The 21556-nt window shown below is 43.2% G+C and overlaps 4 protein-coding genes across 4 annotated transcripts; 3 read left to right on the top strand and 1 right to left on the bottom strand.

Moving 5' to 3' along the window:
• Positions 1-6791: 6791 nt before the first annotated feature.
• LOC128199183 (uncharacterized) lies at positions 6792-8435 on the top strand. Its single transcript, XM_052887568.1, has one exon. The coding sequence runs from the start codon at positions 6792-6794 to the stop codon at positions 8433-8435; it is 1644 nt and encodes a 547-aa protein (XP_052743528.1).
• Positions 8432-9016, top strand: LOC112045165 (uncharacterized). The gene has a single exon (XM_024081256.2). It carries the CDS (start codon positions 8432-8434, stop codon positions 9014-9016), a length of 585 nt encoding a protein of 194 aa, XP_023937024.2.
• Positions 9017-9400: 384 nt separating this feature from the next.
• Positions 9401-10953, top strand: LOC128199182 (uncharacterized). Its single transcript, XM_052887567.1, has 2 exons — positions 9401-10410; positions 10947-10953. Exons 1-2 carry the CDS (start codon positions 9401-9403, stop codon positions 10951-10953), a joined length of 1017 nt encoding a protein of 338 aa, XP_052743527.1.
• A 5722-nt stretch (positions 10954-16675) lies between these two features.
• Positions 16676-18046, bottom strand: LOC112057581 (uncharacterized). The gene has a single exon (XM_024098030.2). It carries the CDS (start codon positions 18044-18046, stop codon positions 16676-16678), a length of 1371 nt encoding a protein of 456 aa, XP_023953798.2.
• Positions 18047-21556: the final 3510 nt, after the last annotated feature.

Genomic DNA, 21556 nt, shown 5'->3' with positions numbered 1-21556 from the left:
GCACTTGATCGGTGGACATTAATCCAAAAAATGACACAACACTTTTGGCAACGTTGGTCGAATGAATATCTTCATCTGCTGCAACAAAGACAAAAATGGCACAAATCTTCTCCTTATCCAGAGGTAGGACAAGTGGTGTTGATTAAAGACAACGACTTACCACCTACAAAATGGTCAATGGGCCGAGTTACAGGACTGCATGTTGGGCCAGATAACCAAGTAAGAGTGGCTGAGTTAAAGTGTAAGTCGACTATTTTGAAGCGCCCTTTGAACAAACTTGTAATGCTGCCAAAAGAAAACAATTAATATGCTATGGCGGGCGGAGAAGAACAGAGTTCTTGGCGGGCGGAATGTTCGCGTAGTTTCAGCAGTTCTCGACAGATGGCGGTATAAATAATGTAACTCGCGCTAACGTTTGTTTATTTGACTTTATATAGTACAAACCATGTTAGATAGATTTTTTCTGTTCAGTTTATGTGTGTGCAATTAATAAATAATAAATATTCAGTTCAGTTAAAAGTTAGTGTTTCATTGGACCCGGGTAGTGCGCCGTAACCCGTTCAACTGTAATCTCATTTCTTGCCTCTCTTCCATGAGTTTAAGTGTTTGGTCCGAGAACTTTTTGGTTCTTTTCGCACGGTGGGTCTTATAGAACTTAGACCCAACGGAATGGACAGTTTCCATAAACCTGTTGTTCAGATCGTCCACAGTTTCGCAATTTGCTAGGCAATCAAAGCGGTTCTGCAGTTCTAGTTGAAAGGACTCGGGGTTTTGAATATGGGCACGAGTAGGTCGGAGCGTAGACTTCACCAGTCGATACCGTTCCAGCTGAATGTTGATATTCAACGTGCCTCTAACCATTCGGTGATCGCTACCGGTTTTCACCCTATGGATCACAGAAACATCGTTGAATATTTGCCGTCTGGTAGACAAGATGAAGTCGATCTCGTTTTTTGTGGAACCATCGGGGCTCATCCAGGTCCATTTCCTGTGTGGTGGCTTCTTGAAGAAGGAGTTCATCATAAAGAGGCCCTCCTTCTCCATGAAGTCAGCCAACATTTGGCCCCTATCGTTCCGTTGCCCATATCCAAATCGTCCTACTTTCAACTCTGAACCGCTACGTTCGCCCAGCTTTGCGTTAAAATCCCCCATCACAACATTGTAATAAGAGTTTGGAGGCATGTATGGCTTTAGAAATATCCTCATACAATACCTCTACCTCCTCGTCGGGATGTGTCGAGGTCGGTGCGTAAACCTGTATAACCTTCAACGAATACCGTTTGGTAATTCGGAGGACCAGGAACGCTACCCTGCTCGACACACTCTCGACTTTTACAACATTGTTCACGAGGGACTTGTGAACGATAAATCCGACACCACCCTGGGACTGTTGGTCGCCCTCCCGGTAGTAGAGCATGTTGCCGGATTCAAGGATTATCGAGCCCTCCCCCTCTCTTCGGACTTCAGACAATCCTATGATATCCCAGTGCAACTTGCTCATAACTTCTTCCAGCTCGATGACCTTTTCGTCGGACCTCAAACCATCTTTATCTATACTAATATTATAAAAATGAAGAGTTTTTTTGTTTTGATTGAACGCGCTACTCTCAGGAACTACAGGTCCGATTTAAAAATTCTTTCAGTGCTATATGGCCCATTTATCGATGAAGGCTATAGGCTGTATATTATCACTCTAAGACTAATAGGAGTGGAGCTGCAGAACCAATGAAGAATGTTTCAAATCGGGGGATGTTTACCTAAATTGAGAGCGGACGCTGCGTGCGCTGCGTGAACCTTTAAAGTTTCGCAAAAATCTAAAAGTTCTGAAAAAACTCCGCGACAGTATATATGTCTATCTTTTAGCTTAGCTCATATAACCTTTTTTTGATGCTAACTAAAAATCTAAAATAATGCATTATTTGCGAAGGTGTTTTTATAAACATGATATTAATCCTTATCCCAATAAATGCTTTATACATCAAGTATTTAAATTAAATAAAATTGCTCTATACATCATTTGATAAAAATGTATATCTTAGGAGATGTCGCAGTTTTAAAATAATATCGCAGCAAAATGATGATTGAGTAAGAGGCGGCGGTGGCCCAGTTAGTTTTGCAAGATGACATGCCGCGCCGCCAGTCCGTGGTTCCGTGGTTCCGCGGATTCGTGGATTGCGGACCCGTAAACCGGGCTTACTTTCATTCCGAAAAATCTTTGGTTCCCGCGGTCGGGATGGACGGGAAACGCGGACGAAGTTACAGACGTCCGCTAGTCTAAATATAAAAATGAATTGCTGTTCGTTAGTCTCACTAAGACTCGAGAATAGCAGCTCAGAATACGCTGGTTTGAATTTCATAAATTTTCGACTTTTCAAGTACTTCAACTTTATACCGAAAAAATTTCGAACTCACCTAGAGCAAAAAGAGTCTTAGAATGTGGTTTGGCATTTAAAGATACGTATAACCACGCTCTCAGAATAAGCTAGTTTGAATTTCATAATTTCCGACTTTTCCAGTACTTTGACTTTGTACCGAAAAAATTTCGAACTCACCTAGAGCAAAAAGAGTCTTAGAATGTGGTTTGGCATTTAAAGATACGTATAACCACGCTCTCAGAATAAGCTAGTTTGAATTTCATAATTTCCGACTTTTCCAGTACTTTGACTTTGTACCGAAAAAATTTCGAACTCACCTAGAGCAAAAAGAGTCTTAGAATGTGGTTTGGCATTTAAAGATACGTATAACCACGCTCTCAGAATAAGCTAGTTTGAATTTCATAATTTCCGACTTTTCCAGTACTTTGACTTTGTACCGAAAAAATTTCGAACTCACCTAGAGCAAAAAGAGTCTTAGAATGTGGTTTGGCATTTAAAGATACGTATAACCACGCTCTCAGAATAAGCTAGTTTGAATTTCATAATTTCCGACTTTTCCAGTACTTTGACTTTGTACCGAAAAAATTTCGAACTCACCTAGAGCAAAAAGAGTCTTAGAATGTGGTTTGGCATTTAAAGATACGTATAACCACGCTCTCAGAATAAGCTAGTTTGAATTTCATAATTTCCGACTTTTCCAGTACTTTGACTTTGTACCGAAAAAATTTCGAACTCACCTAGAGCAAAAAGAGTCTTAGAATGTGGTTTGGCATTTAAAGATACGTATAACCACGCTCTCAGAATAAGCTAGTTTGAATTTCATAATTTCCGACTTTTCCAGTACTTTGACTTTGTACCGAAAAAATTTCGAACTCACCTAGAGCAAAAAGAGTCTTAGAATGTGGTTTGGCATTTAAAGATACGTATAACCACGCTCTCAGAATAAGCTAGTTTGAATTTCATAATTTCCGACTTTTCCAGTACTTTGACTTTGTACCGAAAAAATTTCGAACTCACCTAGAGCAAAAAGAGTCTTAGAATGTGGTTTGGCATTTAAAGATACGTATAACCACGCTCTCAGAATAAGCTAGTTTGAATTTCATAATTTCCGACTTTTCCAGTACTTTGACTTTGTACCGAAAAAATTTCGAACTCACCTAGAGCAAAAAGAGTCTTAAAATGTGGTTTGGCATTTAAAGATACGTATAACCACGCTCTCAGAATAAGCTAGTTTGAATTTCATAATTTCCGACTTTTCCAGTACTTTGACTTTGTACCGAAAAAATTTCGAACTCACCTAGAGCAAAAAGAGTCTTAGAATGTGGTTTGGCATTTAAAGATACGTATAACCACGCTCTCAGAATAAGCTAGTTTGAATTTCATAATTTCCGACTTTTCCAGTACTTTGACTTTGTACCGAAAAAATTTCGAACTCACCTAGAGCAAAAAGAGTCTTAGAATGTGGTTTGGCATTTAAAGATACGTATAACCACGCTCTCAGAATAAGCTAGTTTGAATTTCATAATTTCCGACTTTTCCAGTACTTTGACTTTGTACCGAAAAAATTTCGAACTCACCTAGAGCAAAAAGAGTCTTTGAATATGGTTTGGCATTGAAAGATACGTATAACCGCGCTCTCAGAATACGCTAGTTTGAATTTCATAATTTTCGACTTTTTAAGTACTTCGGTAGTGCATGAAGTATTCGCAACTGAGGCTGGCTTCACTTTTTGTGAGGCCAATTTATCCCAACATCTTACTTCTTCTCCCAATTAAATATGTCAGGAAGACGACAGGTCAAATTAACCTAACCTATTCTAAAATGAATGGGAGGTGTATAATCTCTCCCAGTCAGGTAAAAATCAGTGTAATAATTAAATAACAATAAACCTATAATAACTAATAACTAAACTATGTGGGAGGTGTAAAAAGCCCCCACAGTCAACAATACAATAATAATTAGAAATAGGAATGCTTAACCTTACCTAGTAATATAAGGAGGTGTAAATTGCCTCCTAATCGTCCAGTTTTAGTTTAAACTAAGTGTCAATATAATAAGTAATAAGGAGGTGTATAATGTCTCCCAAGTCAATTTTCTTTTAGACTAGAGTGTAAAAAGCTCTAATTAGTTAAAAACTTTCTCTTCGATTTATGGCCTAGTTTTCGTGTCACCCACCCCTTAAAGTGTACGTTTCGGATCCTCACAAGATGGAGAACCCGAAACGACAATAAATTTTTTTTTGCTCTCCCTATGGTATTGCTGGAGTCTTGGCCAGGAATGCAAATTCGAGCACGGATCCCGTTCCCGCGCGCACTCGCGGTCGCACAGGGAGCAAGGCCGTCTCAAAATTGCTGGAAATTTGGAAAACTTTTGTGAAATTTACGAAAACTAAGAAAATTTAGAAAAAAATGAATATTAATAATTTTTGTTTTTAATGTTACAGGTTGGGTTGGGTTGGGTTGGATTTTTTTTTTTTTTTGAAATGCGTTCTACCCCCGATATGGTTGTCGGAGTCGTTATTTTCAGTTTTAAAATTTTTATAGCAGCTCTGATTGTGACATATTTATTTATTTGATGAGATTATACCTAAGTTATAAAGTATATAACTTAGGATAACTCGGTGTTACGTCATATTTACGCTTTCCAAAACAAACAAAGCAGTACAATTTTTATTCGAGTAAGTTATTATATTCAATAATATAAAAAATACTACGAATCTACATTGTCTGCTTTGTTCCTTTCGATTGCCACCTGTGCTACTATAATTGCGAATTTAATAAACAAATCTCTGCTAGAGGTCTTTGCCATAATGATTGGGATTGATTCCCTGCATAGATTTTCTTGCAATTGTTGTTGCAAGTCTTCCCGCAGAACTTCATGTTGTGGGCAGTCTATCAGTAGATGGATTATCGTTTCATCGACTGCTTCATCGCATATGCATCCGGGATTATCCTTGCGATGGAATCTATGCAGGTAATGACCAAATCCACCGTGACCAGTCAATATTCGAGACAACACTTTGTTGTTACCTATTTTGTTTATTATTTTCTTTGCGAATCTCACATCGGGCAGAAAAGCTTTGGTGATCCCTGCCGTTTTTTCTGAGGTATACCTCCGGTTCCATTCGTCAAGCGACACTTCACGAAGTTGTCGCTTAACGAATGAAACCGGACATAGGTCATAATCTGGTCTTTTCTTTAGGGTCTTCTAGTGGATGGAGGGAATTCTGGCCAGCCACCACCGATTCGAGAGAGGACCTCGAGTCGGAGTAAATGTGGTAGTGTTGTGTATTGCGCTCTCATCTCTATTTCTCTGTCTCCGAGCACCCGCTGGAACTCGCCTCTCTTGGTTTCATGTAGGGCAGCTGCCTCCTGAATTCTAAGGTCCAAGGGGAGAATTCCAGCGAGTATTAGGGCAGAGTTAAGAGATACGGTTTTATATGATTTCGTCATCTTTTGGGCAAAGCCCAATAAACAGCCTTAGGCATATGGTCTTTATCACATGTGGGTGGAGACCCCAGCTGACTCGGGCGGCTCTTGACAACTGTTTGTATATATTTTTTGCCTTGGTACCGACGTTGGGTTGGGTTGGGTTGGGTTGGGTTGGGTTGGGTTGGGAGTTGCGCCGGAGCGCGGTGGCGAGCGGTCGTGTGCTGTGTTGCTCCGCACTTGATTTAATTCGTGTCGAAGTATACAACAGCAGTTAATATTATTATTTGTTTGTCGGTTTTAGGTTGTTCTAATAGCCCTAAGTCGCTTAGGTGCTTAGGGTGCTTAGGGTCATTGTAAATACTGTAAAACTTTTGTAAAGTTTTATGGTAATAATAATTGTGTGTTTGTATCGAGTTCGACGCGCCACAGGCGCGGTGATTCTATTTTTAGAAATACTTGAGCTCGATACAAGCTCGATTGTATTATATTTTCTTCACTTAATAGTTGGGTTTAGTTAAGTTTTGATTGTTTGTATCAGTTTCTTAGTAAGTAGGTTTCTTATTATTGCTACGATTTGTCTTTATTGAAGTATTATATTTTACAAAGGCCCTTTTCAGGGCCATTGGGTGGTTGTTGTTGGAAGTCATTGTTAGTTATTTATTAGGTGTTGTTGCTGTAATTAGGGTAAAAAGCCCCTTACAGGGCCTTGTTGTGTCTTGTTGTTTGTGCTGGTGGTTGCTAGGCGCCAACCCGTCTGGCTAGCCAGGCGGGTATAAACACGACTATGGCCGACGGCTAGTCGTCGGAAATGGAGATTGCGCCTGTGCGCAGATCTCGCCGCGTGGTCCCAGGTTTCCGAAACCTAGGCCCGGCTACGCGGTTTTCACGGCGTGAGGAGTCTGTCTCTCCCAGTTCGCGGGACTCTTCGCGTTCCATGACGCCTGTGCCCCGTGGCACGGGGATAGCCACCGCGAGAGCGGAATTAATGGCTGCTCGGAAGGAAGCCCGGGAGGAGGCGTTTAATCAGCTCCTTAAAGATCGAATCGTCCGCAAAGAGGTTACGGAGCCTGTTTTAGACCCTGATGAAGGGATGGCTAGTGGGGCCTCATGCCGTGAAGACCCAGCGGGACTCACGTCCGAGGAGTTGCGAGCCTCGGCTGGCCGGAGCGTTGCTGCTATTATGCAAATGGCTTCGCGATCCCACAACCTGAAGGGTACTTTTGTTCGCCGTTTTAAGGAGGCTGCAAGTGAGCTGCAGGAGATTGTGGAGGCACTCGCGTCTCGGACTGAGGCCGACGAGACGCGTGGGTTACGTGCCGACAATGCCCGGTTACGAACCGAATTAGAAAGTGTCAAAGCCGAGTTGAAGGCTCACCGGCGCGAATTTTCAGAGATGCGAACTGCTGCTAAAGGTGCGGCGGCAAAAAACATGGAGGCACCACCACTTGGTGCTGATTTAATTGAAGAGTTGAAGGCTTCCATTGTAGCGTCGGTTGGGGTGATGCTGGATGCCCGTTTTGCGGGCATTGAGGAGCGTCTTCTTCCCCAGAAGGTCATTCGCCCCCCTCTGAGTTCGGATAGCCGGAGATCAGGCACCTCACAGACGCCGGCATCAACTCATGGTGCTGAAGCGTCGGTGGCGTCCCCTGGGGCTCCACCGGCGACTGCTGGCCCAAGTGGGGCAACACCGGTCGCTGATAGCTGGGCCACTGTCGTAGGAAGAAAAGCAAAGAAGGCCTCCCGACAGGCGACATCCACCGCTGCCACTCCAGCGGCCGCACCAAAAACCTCCCCGGCGGCTGCCACAAAAAAAGACGAGCGGAGTCTGGCTCCACATAAAAACGCTGCAGTCATTATTACGGTGACGTCGGATGCTTTAAAAAAGGGGGTGACCTATGCTCAGGTCCTAGAATTGGCTGAACAAAAAAATAATCTGCAAGACCTGGGCATTGGCGCGGGGTTTAAAATCCGACGAGCCGCCACGGGGGCTAGGCTTCTTGAGCTACCACAGGGGCAGACACAGGAACAGGCAGAAGCACTAGCCGTACGACTTCAAACGGCGTTAGAAGGGGTTGCAGAAGTCAATCGTCCGACAAAAACTGTGACACTTAAGGTTACAGGCTTAGATGACTCCGCTACGTCTGAGAAGATTGCAACGGCGGTAGCTCAGGCTGGAGGCTGCCTTCAGACAGCAGTGAAAGTGAGCGAAGTGCAACCGGGCCTTAGAGGAGTGGGCTCGGCTATAGTTTACTGCCCGGTGGACGCTGCTAAAAAGGTGTGTGATTCTGGGCGGCTTTTGGTTGGTTGGAGCTCTGCTGGTGTTCGTGCACTAGAGCAACGCCCCTTGCGCTGCTTTAGGTGTATGAGCATGGGGCACACGGGTCCCGTATGCCCTTCAAAGAAGGACCGGAGCAGACTTTGCTTCCGGTGCGGTGGAGATGGTCACAAGGCAGCGGGGTGCGTGGGCACCATGCGTTGCGCCGTCTGCGCTGATGCAGGCTTGTCTTCAGGACACATAATGGGGAGCAACAATTGTTGCCCCCCTTCTGTTAAAGGAGTGAACGGCATCCAGTCACAGGCTAGTGAAAGACAGAGTCCAGCGCGGGAGGATGCTAATAAGTCGTCATGAATCAGACACAAAATAGTAGCGTCCTCCAGACGAATATAAACCACTGTGCAGGGGCTCAGGACCTCCTACTGCAGTCTATCGCGCAGTGGCAGATTGATTTGGCCGTGGCATGCGAGCCATACTTCGTCCCCTCGCAGGCAAATTGGGTTGGTGACACCGATGACTTGGTGGTAGTAGTGTCTGCAAACAGCGCTGGCCCCTCTCTTTCAGCTGTCGAAAGGGGCCCCGGGTACGCGGTAGCTAGATGGGGGGAGTACATTATCGTCGGGGTGTACTTTTCGCCTAATCGTCCACTGGCTGAATTTGAGGCTTTCCTCGACTCCGTCAGTGAGGCTGTTCGCAGACACAACGTAGGGCGCACGTTGGTACTTGGCGATTTCAATGCTAAAAGCCAAGCTTGGGGAAGTCCGGCCACTGACGCCAGGGGCAGGGCTGTACAGGTGTGGGCTGTGCACCAAGGACTCAACCTACTTAACAGAGGGACAACCTACACCTGTGTTCGCGAAGAGGGGGGATCCATAGTGGACTTGTCGTTTGCCACGCCTTTGGTCGCTGACAGAGTCACTGGTTGGAAGGTCTAGGACTGGGTGGAGACCTTGTCAGACCATAACTACATCAGATTCAAGGTCTCCGCTCCTGGTGTTACTCCTATAGTTCCCTCCCGGGGTTCGAATTGCTTCCCACGGTGGTGTTTGAGTCAGGTGGATCATGAACTGGCGAGAGAGGCCGCCATAGTTCAGCGTTGGTCGTCTCTCACCTTCGACGGGGATACCAGCGTGGATACGCTTGTGAATCGTCTACACGAAGACCTGACCGTGGTATGCGATTCCTCCATGCCGAGGGCCCGCAGATGGCATCGCCGCAGGTGTGTGTATTGGTGGTCGGAAGAAATCGCGGACCTCCGTACCGCCAGTCACCGAGCCCGAAGGGCATATGTTCGGTGCCGCAGGAGAAATGGTCTGGATATGGTCCTAGAAGAACAGCTGCGGGAGGTTTACCGTCAGGCTAAGAAAGCCTTACAAATAGCGATTCGGAGCAGTAAGGAACAGGCCCGGGAGGAGCTGCTGGAGGGTTTGAATAGAGATCCCTGGGGGCGCCCTTATCGCGTCGCGAGAGGAAAGCTTCGAAATCAGGGACCTCCCGTTACCCAGACTCTCCAGCCGGAGTTCCTGCGCCGGGTGGTCGATGAACTTTTTCCGGATTCCCGGGGCCACATACCTCCGACGATGTCCTCCTCGGTGACTATCGAAGACAACGGTTATGTCCCGCTGGTAACCGAAGAAGAGATAGACGTTGCTCTGGAGCGTCTTCAGTCTAAAAAGACGGCACCTGGACCGGACGGTATTCCGGGTCGGGTAATTTTCATAACACGAGAATTCCTCGAAGGTCGTCTCAGAGAGCTGTTTAATCAATGCTTGCGAACTGGACAGTTTCCTGAGTCTTGGAAGGAAGGCCTGCTTTGCCTTATTCGTAAGGAAGGTCGACCGTTGGAAACTCCGGCGGCCTACCGACCGATAGTCTTACTCAACGAAGTCGGGAAGCTATTTGAAATACTTCCTAGGATGAGGGTGTTTTGCTATGCGGATGACACCCTTGTTACGGCTCGTGGAAGCAACTACGGGGAGGCGTCTCTGCTGGCTACGGTTGCAACTTCTTTGGTTGTGAGGAGAATCCAAATGCTGGGGCTGAGAGTCTCGGCATCCAAAACCGAGGCTCTCCTATTTCACGGTCCACGTAGGGGTCCTCCTCAAGGTGCCTATATCAGAGTTCAGGATGAAAGGGTGGAGTTGAAGGCCCACATGAAATATCTGGGCCTCATCCTGGACGGCAGATGGACGTTCCATAGGCACTTCGAGCTGCTGGGTCCTAGGCTCGTCGGGGCAGCCGCCACTCTAGGGAGGCTTTTGCCAAATGTCGGAGGGCCTGCCTCGGCCTGTAGGCGCCTATTTATGGGTATCGTCAGAAGTATGGCACTGTATGGTGCCCCCATATGGGTGCAAGCGCTGTCTGCGCAGAATTTGGCCCTTTTGCGTAGACATCAAAGAGTCATCACAGTGCGTGCTATTCGGGGGTATCGTACAGTGTCGTGGACGGTTTCCACTCTCCTGGCTGGGTTGGGTTGGGTTGGGTTGGGTTGGGTTGGGTTTTTTTTTTTTTTTTTTTTTTTTAATATCCCCGTTTTGGGTGGGGATAGCTGCACTCCTCCGACGTATGTTGGAGACCTTGGTATTACTTTTATGGTTCTTTTACATTTGCATTTTATATTATTCCTACTCTGTGATACCCCGTGTAATGTATATCCATGTAAATTTATATATTCTAATAATATATGAAATACAGTGAATCTCTATTACCAAAGTATGACATAGTAACAATTTATATATTTTCGTATTTCTAATGTTAGTCTTTGTTTCTATTTATGATTACCTTAACTATTTTTTCACAATATCCCAAAAATATGTTTCTTGATTTATTATTTACCATAATTGTGTGCAATGTGTTTATTTCTAGCGTCTGATCTATGTTTTGTGTTAATTCAAATCTTTGTTTACAGAATATCGGGCATTCTGTCAAGATATGGACCACGGTTTGTATGTTCTGCGGATCGCATTCACAAGCAGGGCTTTCTCGTAGCTTAAAGCGGTGTAAATATTGGCTGAATCCTCCATGGCCGGTAAATATCTGGACTAATGTTGGGGTTAACGTTATTTTTCGCAAAATAGCATGTGCGCTTTCTAAGCATGGGAAGAACAACTTCGTGACTGCAGCTTTATCACTTTTTGTATATCTATCTTTCCAGAGTCTAATAGAATTTTTTCTTATGCTTCTTTTGATAAAAGATACAGGGCACGCGTCGTAATCGGGGGCTGTCTTTTTTGTGAGTGCAGCTTCTTTTGCTAGTTGGTCTGCTCGCTCATTGCCCTCAACTCCAACGTGTGCCTTGATCCAGAAGAGTTTAACAATTTTATTATTCAGTTTTAATTTAGTCAGGGTTTTCCTAATTTCGAATGCTAGTGGATGGTAAGTGTGAATGTTACTTATTGTTTCTAGTGAGGATCTTGAATCACTGTATATATTTATTACTGTATCCTTTAGTTTTGCAGCAATTTCAGTGGCTTGGTACAGCGCATAGAGTTCAGCCTGGTATACTGTACATTGCGTGGCTAGGAGAAACTTTTTCTTTCCTATTTCTTTGTCGTTTTTCCAGTATGTCAGGGCTGCGCCGACCTTACCACCGATTTTGCTTCCATCTGTATACATTTCTATTTCTCCTGTTGTGTTTCTTCTGGCCACGAGGTCGTCCATGTCGTTGACTTTGTCAAAATTGATTTCTATCTCACACGCTGGATGAGGCAAATCAAAGAAGCGTTTCTTCTTTTCGACTGCAAGTTCAGCTATCTCTCCCTGCGGCTTCCCGCGTTTCGCTATAAATAAACTTGCAGCTTCTTGAACTCTCAAGTCAAGAGGAACAAGTCCCGCTAGTGCGAGAGCCGCAGTGAGTGACACAGTTCTGTACGCTTTTAATATTTTTAAAGCAAAGCCTCTTTGTATTGCGTTGAGGTGTTTTTGTATGGTCAACTTTTGAGCCGCGGGAGCCCAAATGCTTGCCCCATATAGAACTATTGGTTCGATTACTGAGACGTAGATTGTCTTAATTATTTCCGGCCTCAGTCCCCAATTTATTTTGGCCGATCTGGCTAATGGTTTGTAAATATTTAGAACTTTCGTGCACACATGTTTTGCATGACTGTTGAATGTTAATTTCTTGTCCAGAATTAGTCCTAATATTTTTATTTCGTCTACCATCTCAATCGTGGACCCCGCCATGCGTACGCGTTGGGTGTCGTATTTAATTTTGTTTGTCACCACCATCGCATTTGTCTTGTGGGGTGCGAAGTTCAATTTATTTTGCACACCCCACTCGTACACATAGCTGAGAACACGATTAGCCTGGTCTTCTATCATGGTGGACGAGTGTCCAGAAAAAACCAAAACAACGTCATCGGCGAACGCCTGACAATATATACCCCTTTTTGTTATTCCGTCCAGCAGAGGATCCAACAGTACATTCCAAAACGTGGGTCCACTTATGGAACCTTGTACGCAACCTTTCGATGTTTCTGTCACATATTCCTGGTCGGCATAACGAACTTTCACCAGTCTATCCTCTAGATAGCTAGTAACCAGTTTCCGGATGTTTTGTGGGCATCTTTTCTCTGCCAGTCTGCATTTTATGGCAGGCCACCACGCGTTATCAAAGGCCCCCTCAATATCTAGCGAAACAACTACGCTTATCAGTTTGCTAAGCAAATTGCCGCGTATGTGTGACGCCAGATCATAGAGGGAGTCCTCTGTACTACGCTGGGGCACGAAGCCATACTGTCTGGGGTTCGCTTTAGGTAATAAGTGCCATCGAATTCTGCGTACCATCAGTTTCTCCAGAATCTTTCCGAATATCGATAGTAGACCTATCGGGCGGTAAGATTTGGCCTGGTTATAATCGGCTTTTCCCGGTTTCCTTAGTACTACTATCACTGCTTCCTTCCATAATGCTGGGAAATGATGTATTTCTAGGCACTTATTTACTATTGCAAGAAACACCTCCGTATTTGACAGTATGGCCTCGGTGCAGATGTCCGCAGTAAGGTTATCCGGTCCTGGTGCTTTCCTGGGATTAAAGCTGCTCGTTACACTCAGGAGCTCTGTTGTGGTAAACGGTGGATCTTGTTTGTCATTTTCCATAAGTGAATCTGTAATTTTAGCTTTGTTCCTGATTTGTGTGTGTTCCGGGTTATCTTCTGTTTCCAGGTCCTTCGGGAAGAATGTAGTTGCTAGGAGTTTAACCGAGTTCTCAGGACTTAACGGGACACCATTTCTCACCAGCGGTTGATCTTCGTACCTATTCGACGTTGTCCTGATCACCCGGTATATTCCATCCCATAGACTTTCACGATCTTGAGTACTACAAAATTTTTTCCAACTATTTATTTGTGCTTTAATCGATTCTTTTTCATATGTTTCTTTTGATTTTAGATATTCTTCTACGACCCGTGGTCTACGTCGGGGAGCAGCGCAGCGGATTCTACACTTCTTGGTCATCATGTCTCTTTTCAGCTTCTGCAGTTCGCCGTTCCACCAAGGTAAGTATTCCTTTTTTTTATTTTTTATTTCTGGTATTGCTTGATTGCATGCTACTGTAACGCTTTCTATATATTTATTTACTAACCCATCCAGACTTTCTTTTCCATTTATATTTATTACTGCTTGTTCTGTTATGTTTTGCATGTTTAGTTCTTTGATCAATTCTAGCTTAAATTTTTCCCAGTCTGCTTTTCTTGTGTTAAATATTCTTGTAGTTTTCCTTAATCTTTTCACTGAGGACTTTTTGAGGTTTATGGTGAGAGTTATCGAATTATGATCCGAACTTGTCATCTCTTCGTCAACTTTCCAATCCTCTATAAGTCCCAGTAGCTCTTGGTTGCATGCTGTAACATCCACCCTGCTTTTATATTCCCGGCCGTTTCTTATTGTAAAGAATGTGGGAGTAGTACCCTCGTTTAAGACGTGCATGTTTAGTTCTGTAAGTAACCCGTGAACTTCTTTCCCTCTGTGATCTTCCTCATTACTGCCCCACCATGGACTCCATGAATTAAAATCCTCCCCAATTAGAATATATTTTGTTTGCAACTTTTCAACTAAAATTTTCAATTGTGTTAAATATGGGTCCACGGGGAGGCTATCCTCAAAGTATGCGGAGATCACTCCCATTTCCCATGCACTAGTTTTGAGTACTGCAACGACTATATTTTCTGTAGTGGCCGTAGGTTGTTCAATAATCTGTATATCATTATTAAATACAACAATTGCCGCCTTCACTGGTTTTTTTCGGTTTTGCGTGCGTTGAACAATTCTATATCCTTCTTTTTGCATTATTTCTCCTCTCGCTCCAACATACGGTTCCTGAATAAGGGCAAACCCAAATCCATTTTTAACAGCTTCAATGTGGAGTTCTTGGCTGGCCAGCTTGCTTTTTCGCAGGTTTGCTTGGACTACCTTACATTTGTATACTTGAGGGACTTCCGGAACAACTTTAGCGATAGGCTACATTTTGTCGAACAAGCCTATCCCATTTTCTCCTTACTGGGCATTCACTGTCGAAGCTATTATGATCTACATTTTCTAGTTTGGAAGCTACACAGTTGCGACAGACAGGTTTGTTCCCCCCTTTCCATTCTGGACAGTTTTTGCGCAAGTGCGGCCCCGTGCAGTGACTGCACAGGTCTTCCGCTTCATTGCACGATTTTCGTCCATGTCCGTATACAAGGCATCTTGAGCATTGGATTAGGGGTGACTGGTCACTAACTTGTACTCTTTGTAGGTCTATATGGACTTTACCTGAATGCGTTAGTTTTTGCCACACCTGTGGCGACACTTGGAGGACCACATGACATTCGTGCGGATTCCTTGCTTTCCTTCGGTATCGCACTTCTGCCCTGTAATCCCCCTCTGGTATTTCCCCCAGAATATGCGCGTTTTGTCTGCGAAGGGCACCTGTAATGTCTTCATCTGTATTGATATTCAACACGTTTCTCATGATGATAAGTGGGTCTTTGTTTGTTTTCTTTTCTAGTTTTAGTGTGGGTTGCTCAGACCTCAGTTTTTCTGCTAATTTGGCCAACTCATCCTTCGACTGGCAACCCAGCACAACTTTTCCCTCTTTTGCTTTTCGCAACCTGTCTACCCTAATTCCAGACGCCTTTGCATTCACTGCATTGCGGATTTTAACAATGACGTCTTCACTAGTATCATCGTTTTCTATCGACGAGACAACTATAGAGTGAACAGGTTGAGATGTATGAGTTACTTTTGCTTTAGATGTCGCGGCGACCGCCGCATATGTTGTACCCTCAGATGCTTTACATTTGTCTACTATTTTTTCTATCTGGTGTCTTTGTTGATGAAGTTCTCGTATAAACTCCTCTCTAAGTGTTGATGCGGCTGGCGTCGCAGCAAAAGCTGTTTTAAGGTGCTCTCTAACTTTTGTCATTTCTTCCGTATTCTCCAAAATAAGTCTTCTGTGATCTTCTAATTCTTTCGTTAAGTCAAGCAATACACTGTTTTCTTTTTTCTCTAGTACCTTTCCTTTCTTTATTTCTTCCTCAGTACTCACTGAAGAAGGGGTTTGAATTTTTACGGACTCAGCCTCCTTCACCAGTTGGTACAGCCTTTCAACAGCTTGAATGACTTCCACTTTAATTTCTGTTTTCAAATTCCGTGAATTGTTAATCTGAAGTTTTGCCTTAATTAAGCACGATTTGGCTTCTGCCATCCTGCTCATGGGCTTGACTATATCTTGAAGCGGGGAAATAGGTGTCTCAGATTGTACTCCTTTCCTACGAACAGTACCTCCTTGAGAAGACGCGGTCTTAGTCTTAGTCTTGAGGATAGTCCGTGGGTCTTTTTGTAGAGGGGGTGCGTGCTCTAAATTCAGGTCAGGCTGTTCCTCTTCTGTCTGAGTTTGCGTGAGAGTCGGCTCACTTGTCGCTCGTCCCTCAGAGGATGGTGGCGTGACTCCATCGGTTTCGTGTTGTTTTATTGGAGTCCTGTAGCCGCAACCAAACATGTTGGAAGTGTAGAGTGCTTCCCTTGTCAAGTGTAATAACAATTTAATAAAAACTAACCTAGCTAAATATTAATACTTTGGAGGTGTATAATGCCTCCTAAGTCGAAATAAAGTCAATGTAGTTCTAGACAAGTTAAAATTGTCGGTTTAGTAAATTGATAACTTAAATCTAATTTGTCAGGAGGTGTAAAAACTCCCAACGTCAATTATATTATAAAATTACCCCAATAAATAAGTTATCTTAAAATATTTCTTAACTAATTATTCTAGAGGTGTAAAATGCCTCCTGGGTCAATAAAATTTTTCGTAAATAGTAAATTTACTTTGGGAGGTGTAAATTGCCTCCCAAAGGTCAAATTCTTAATTTTCTAAATAGAGTCAGATAAATAAGTATTTGGGAGGTATAAATTGCCTCCCAAACGTCAATTGTTACTCGAGTTAATGTGCAGTTACGCTAATCTGTTTGTATTTTTGGTCGAAGAACTTGCAAGTGGGTTAGGTTGGATTAGGTTGGGCTTTTTTTTTTTTTTTTTTATTTTTTTTTATTTTTTTTTTTTTATTTTTTACATTACATACTTTTTGCGGAACTGGAGTCAGTACCAACACGGTATTTTATTCAGTCCTTCGTTTTATTTTCTTTTATTATGATTTTCGCTATTTTTGTTGCGTAGTTTATAAATTTTTCTCTAGTCAACTTATCTTTTAATATACTATGTATTTCATCTCTTGTTAAATTTTTATCTATTTGCATTTCCAGCTCATATCTGCATTTCATGAAACGCGGGCATTCCGTGAGAAGATGGATGGGTTCTTCTTCTTTGTCAGCGTCACATTTACACAATCCACAGTCTTTTAGTTTGAAGTCATGCAAGTATTTGGAGAAACCACCGTGTCCCGTTATTACCTGCGTCATTATGGGATTTATTTTGATGTCTCTTATTGTTTTATAGGCTGAGTGAACGTCTGGTAGAAAGATTTTTGTGGTGCTCGCTGTAGAGCCATCGGTATATCTTTTTTGCCAGTTTTGCAGCGTATCGTTTCTTATAATTCTCTTGGCATAAGATGTTGGGAATGCACTATAATCAGGAGCTTTTTTACTGAATAAAGCCGCTTCTTTTGCCAGTGCGTCAGCGCGCTCGTTGCCTTCGATTCCTACATGGGCTTTTATCCAAAAGAGCTCTACACTACGGCCCTGGTCCCGTACCGCCCTTATGTTCCTTCTTATGTTGTAAGCTAGAGGGTGGGATACATTCCCACTTTTGATCAGGTCCAAAGAAGATCTAGAGTCACTTAGGATGCAATACCTATCGTCTTTTTGTTTTAATATCCACCCAGTAGCTTTTTCTAGGGCACACATCTCTGCCTGGAACACAGAGCAATACGGTTCCAGTTTCAGCTTCATGAATTTTATCTCTGCGCCACTTTTCCACACGGACACCGCTGCTCCAACCTTGCCTTCGATCTTACTTCCGTCAGTGTAGATCACGTTACCTTCAATTTTATTTTTTTCTATATTTTCCGGAGAAAGATCATCAAGGCAGGAGTAGCTAATCCCGGCACTGAGTGAAGGGTGTATAAACTCCATGAAGCTGATCCTCGATTCTATTTTCCTGTCTGCAGGTAAGTTGTTTACCGGTCTTCCTCGTTTTATTTCGTAAAGTTGTGCTTGTTCTTTTATTCGAAGATCCAAAGGCAACAAGCCGGCCAACACCATGGCAGCATGAAGCGACACCGTCCTGTATGATTTAGATATTTTTTGTGCGAACTCTCTCTGGACCGCATTTAACTGTTTTTGGACGGAGATTTTATTTGATGCTTCAGCCCAGACGCTCGCGGCGTACATAGCAATCGGTTCTATCACTGCTACATAAATTGTTCTAATTATTTCTGGGTTGAGCCCCCACGTTATTTTGGCAGTTTTAGCAAGCTGTTTATAGATATTTAAAATTTTTATTGCAGTATTCGCCACGTGTTTATTGTAGGTCATTTTCGAGTCAATGGTCAGGCCTAATATTTAGATATCTTCTGTTAGTATTATGTTCATACCGTTTATTATTAATTTTGGTGTATCATATTTTAATTTCTTAGTCATGACCATTGCATTCGTCTTGTGAGGGGCGAATTTTAGTTTATTGGCTTTTCCCCAATTGCTTATGTATTCGAGCGTCTCGTTGGCTTTGTCTTGAATGCACTGTGAGGCCTTCCCAGAAAACACTAGTACAACGTCGTCCGCAAAGGCCTGACAGTACACTCCTCTCTCATCCATAGCGTTCAAGAGAGGGTCCAGCAACAAATTCCAAAAAATAGGTCCTCCGATTGAGCCCTGGACGCAGCCTTTTGTTGTATATTTAGTGCAAGTTTTCCCTGCATACACCACTTTAACCTTTCTATTTTCCAGGTAACTGTTCACTAAGCATCTGAGATTTTTGGGACACTGCAGTTTAATCAGCTGAAGTTTAATTGCTGGCCACCAAGCGCTATCGAAAGCACCCTCTATGTCTAACGAAACTAAAACCACTATATTTTTATTTTTTATTTGAGCTTTTATGTGGTTCGTCAGGTCATAGAGGGCGTCCTCGGTACTGCGCTGAGGGACGAACCCGTACTGACGAGGATTTAATTTAGGCATGATATGCCATTTCAATCGGGTCACGAGTAACTTCTCCAAGATTTTACCTAACACCGATAGCAATCCAATTGGCCTGTAAGACTTAGGGTGGTTATAGTCCTCCTTCCCTGGTTTCCTCAGTACAACTATTATTGCTATCTTCCATAGACATGGAAATAATGATAATTCCAGGCATTTGTTTGCTATACTTAAAAAGAGTTGTGGATTGACGCCTATGGCGGCTATGCAAATGTCCGCCGTAAAACCATCCTCTCCCGGAGCTCTTCGTGGATTGAAGCTGTTTGCTACTGAATCCAGTTCCGTTACAGTGAAACTAGGGTCATCTTCTCCATGATCGCTGATTGATGAGACTGATCTTCTTACTGCTGCGTGTATGGGCATGTCTTCCGATGGATGGTCATCGGGAAAAAAGGTAGATGTTATATATTCAACTGATTGTGTGGGACTGAGTGTATTTCCATCCTTGACCATCGGTTTATCCTCGATTCTTTTTTGCGTTGATCTTATGACTCGGTAGACTCCGTCCCACACGCTTTCTCTGTCTTGCTGTGTACAGAATTTCTTCCAGCTTGACGTTTGTGCCTTTTTTACTTCATCTTCATATGCCGTTTTCGCTCGTAAGTAGTTCTGCACAACGTATTCTCGGCGGCAATTTGCTGCGTTCCTGATTCTGCGCTTTTTTGTGGTCATATCCCTTTTTACTAAGTCTAGTTCCTTAGTCCACCAGGGCAGCTTGAACTTGTGTTGTGTCTTTATTTTTGGTATTGCTATGTCGCAGGAGTTTGTGATTTTTTCTGAGTACTGTACTATCATTTCCTCTAATTCACTTTCCGTTTTTATTTCTGTTACAGTTTTCTCGTTTATGTTAGTATCACTTAATTGTCTTTCCAGTTCGGTTTTAAATTTAGTCCAGTTAGCTTTTTTGACGAAGTACTTTCGTGTTGTATGTAGTACATTCTCCGCATTATTTGGTTCGAGTCGTACCGTGAACTTTATAGCATTATGGTCGGCACTTGTCATTGTCTGATCGACCTGCCAGTCATCCACTTTTCCCAAAAGGTCAAGGCTGCATGTCGTTATATCGACTCTACTACTGCATACTTTGTTATTTCTGATTACTTGAAAAGTTGGTACGGTTCCCACGTTTAATATTTGTAATTCTTGTTCCTCCAAGAAAGAAGCCAGTTCTGCACCTCTGTGGTCTTCTTCGGAACTGCCCCACCATGTACTCCAGGAGTTAACGTCTCCACCAAATATTATATTACGCGTACCAATTTTACTGATTATTCGCTTTACTTGGTTTAAGCAAGGTTCCAAAGGTTCGTTCTCCTCAAAGTAAACTGAAATAAAGTTGAGAATTCGGTCCTTGGTCTTGATTCCTAGGTATACTATATTTTCCGTGTTTAGTGTAGGATCTTCAAGTATCTCTAGTTTCTTGTTATGTACTAGAATTGCCGACTTAACCCTTTTGCAGTGATTTTTTTCTTTTTGTATAGTCTTGATTCCAGTGTATTGACCGACAGTTTCTTTTGCACCCACATACGGTTCCTGTATCAGAGAAACATCCACTTTTTTGTCTGTAGCTTCCTTGATTAGCTCAACTGTTGCTAGTTTCATTTTTTGGAGGTTCGCCTGTATAACAGTTATCTGGCTGAGGACCTTGGCTTAGCAATATGAAACGCTAGAACGGGCTATCTTATCCCATTTCTTACGAATGGGGCACTCGACATCAAAAGCGTTGTGGTCTGTCTTCTCTTGTTTTGATGAAGAACAGTTCCTGCAGCATGGTGCATCTCTCGAAGATAACGAAGGGCATACTGCACGAAGGTGTGTTCCGGAGCAGTGGCTACATCTATCCTCAGTCTCCGTGCATATTTTCCGCCCGTGGCCAAATCCCAAACACCGCGTGCATTGTACCAAGGGAGACTGGTCGAACACCAAGCAACGTTGTAGATCAATGTGCAATTTACCCAGACTCGTTAATCTTTGCCACACCTTCGGTGAGACCTGAGCTATCAGATGGCACTCATGTGGATTTCTTGCAGAGCGTCTATATCTTGGAACGATTCAGGGGTTAGATTCATTCGGGTTAGGTTGGGTTAGGTTAGGTTAGGTTAGGTTAGGTTAGGTTAGGTTAGGCTAGGCTAGGCTAGGCTAGGCTAGGCTAGGCTAGGCTAGGCTAGGCTAGGCTAGGCTAGGCTAGGCTAGGCTAGGCTAGGCTAGGCTAGGCTAGGCTAGGCTAGGCTAGGCTAGGCTAGGCTAGGCTAGGCTAGGCTAGGCTAGGCTAGGCTAGGCTAGGCTAGGCTAGGCTAGGCTAGGCTAGGCTAGGCTAGGCTAGGCTAGGCTAGGCTAGGCTAGGCTAGGCTAGGCTAGGCTAGGCTAGGCTAGGCTAGGCTAGGCTAGGTTAGGTTAGGTTAGGTTAGGTTAGGTTAGGTTTTTTTTTTTTTTTTAATTTAGAACTCGCAGGTTGGAAATGCATTTACGCATCCCTTGCGGAAACCTTCCAGGGATACTGGAATGTTTCCGCAAGGGTATGTGGGACTCACCGTTGGGATTCCGGACTACCCACTTAAGTTACCCCTTAAGTTAAGATGTTTTTTTTTTTTTTTTTTTTTTTTTTTTTTCCGGTCGTGATCATTGGTGTATGACCCATATATTTTTATGTGCTTTTTTGTGTTTTTTTTTTTTTTTTTTTTCTTTTTTTTTTTTCTTATCATCTTAACTGTGGTAATTATAACTACTGCGATTTCTAATCTTAATCAAATTATTTGTCATCTTTACATAAATATTTACACTTCCGAGCCGTTTCCTTGACTCTTAACTGTACAACTGTATTCATTAAAATCTACTTACATTTAATCTTAATCT

The sequence above is a fragment of the Bicyclus anynana genome, chromosome 19 (genome assembly GCF_947172395.1).
Source record: "Bicyclus anynana chromosome 19, ilBicAnyn1.1, whole genome shotgun sequence".
In the NCBI taxonomy this organism is placed as follows: Eukaryota; Metazoa; Arthropoda; class Insecta; order Lepidoptera; family Nymphalidae; genus Bicyclus; species Bicyclus anynana.
Note: the sequence above shows the minus strand (reverse complement) of the source record. Positions and strands in the feature narration are given on the sequence as shown.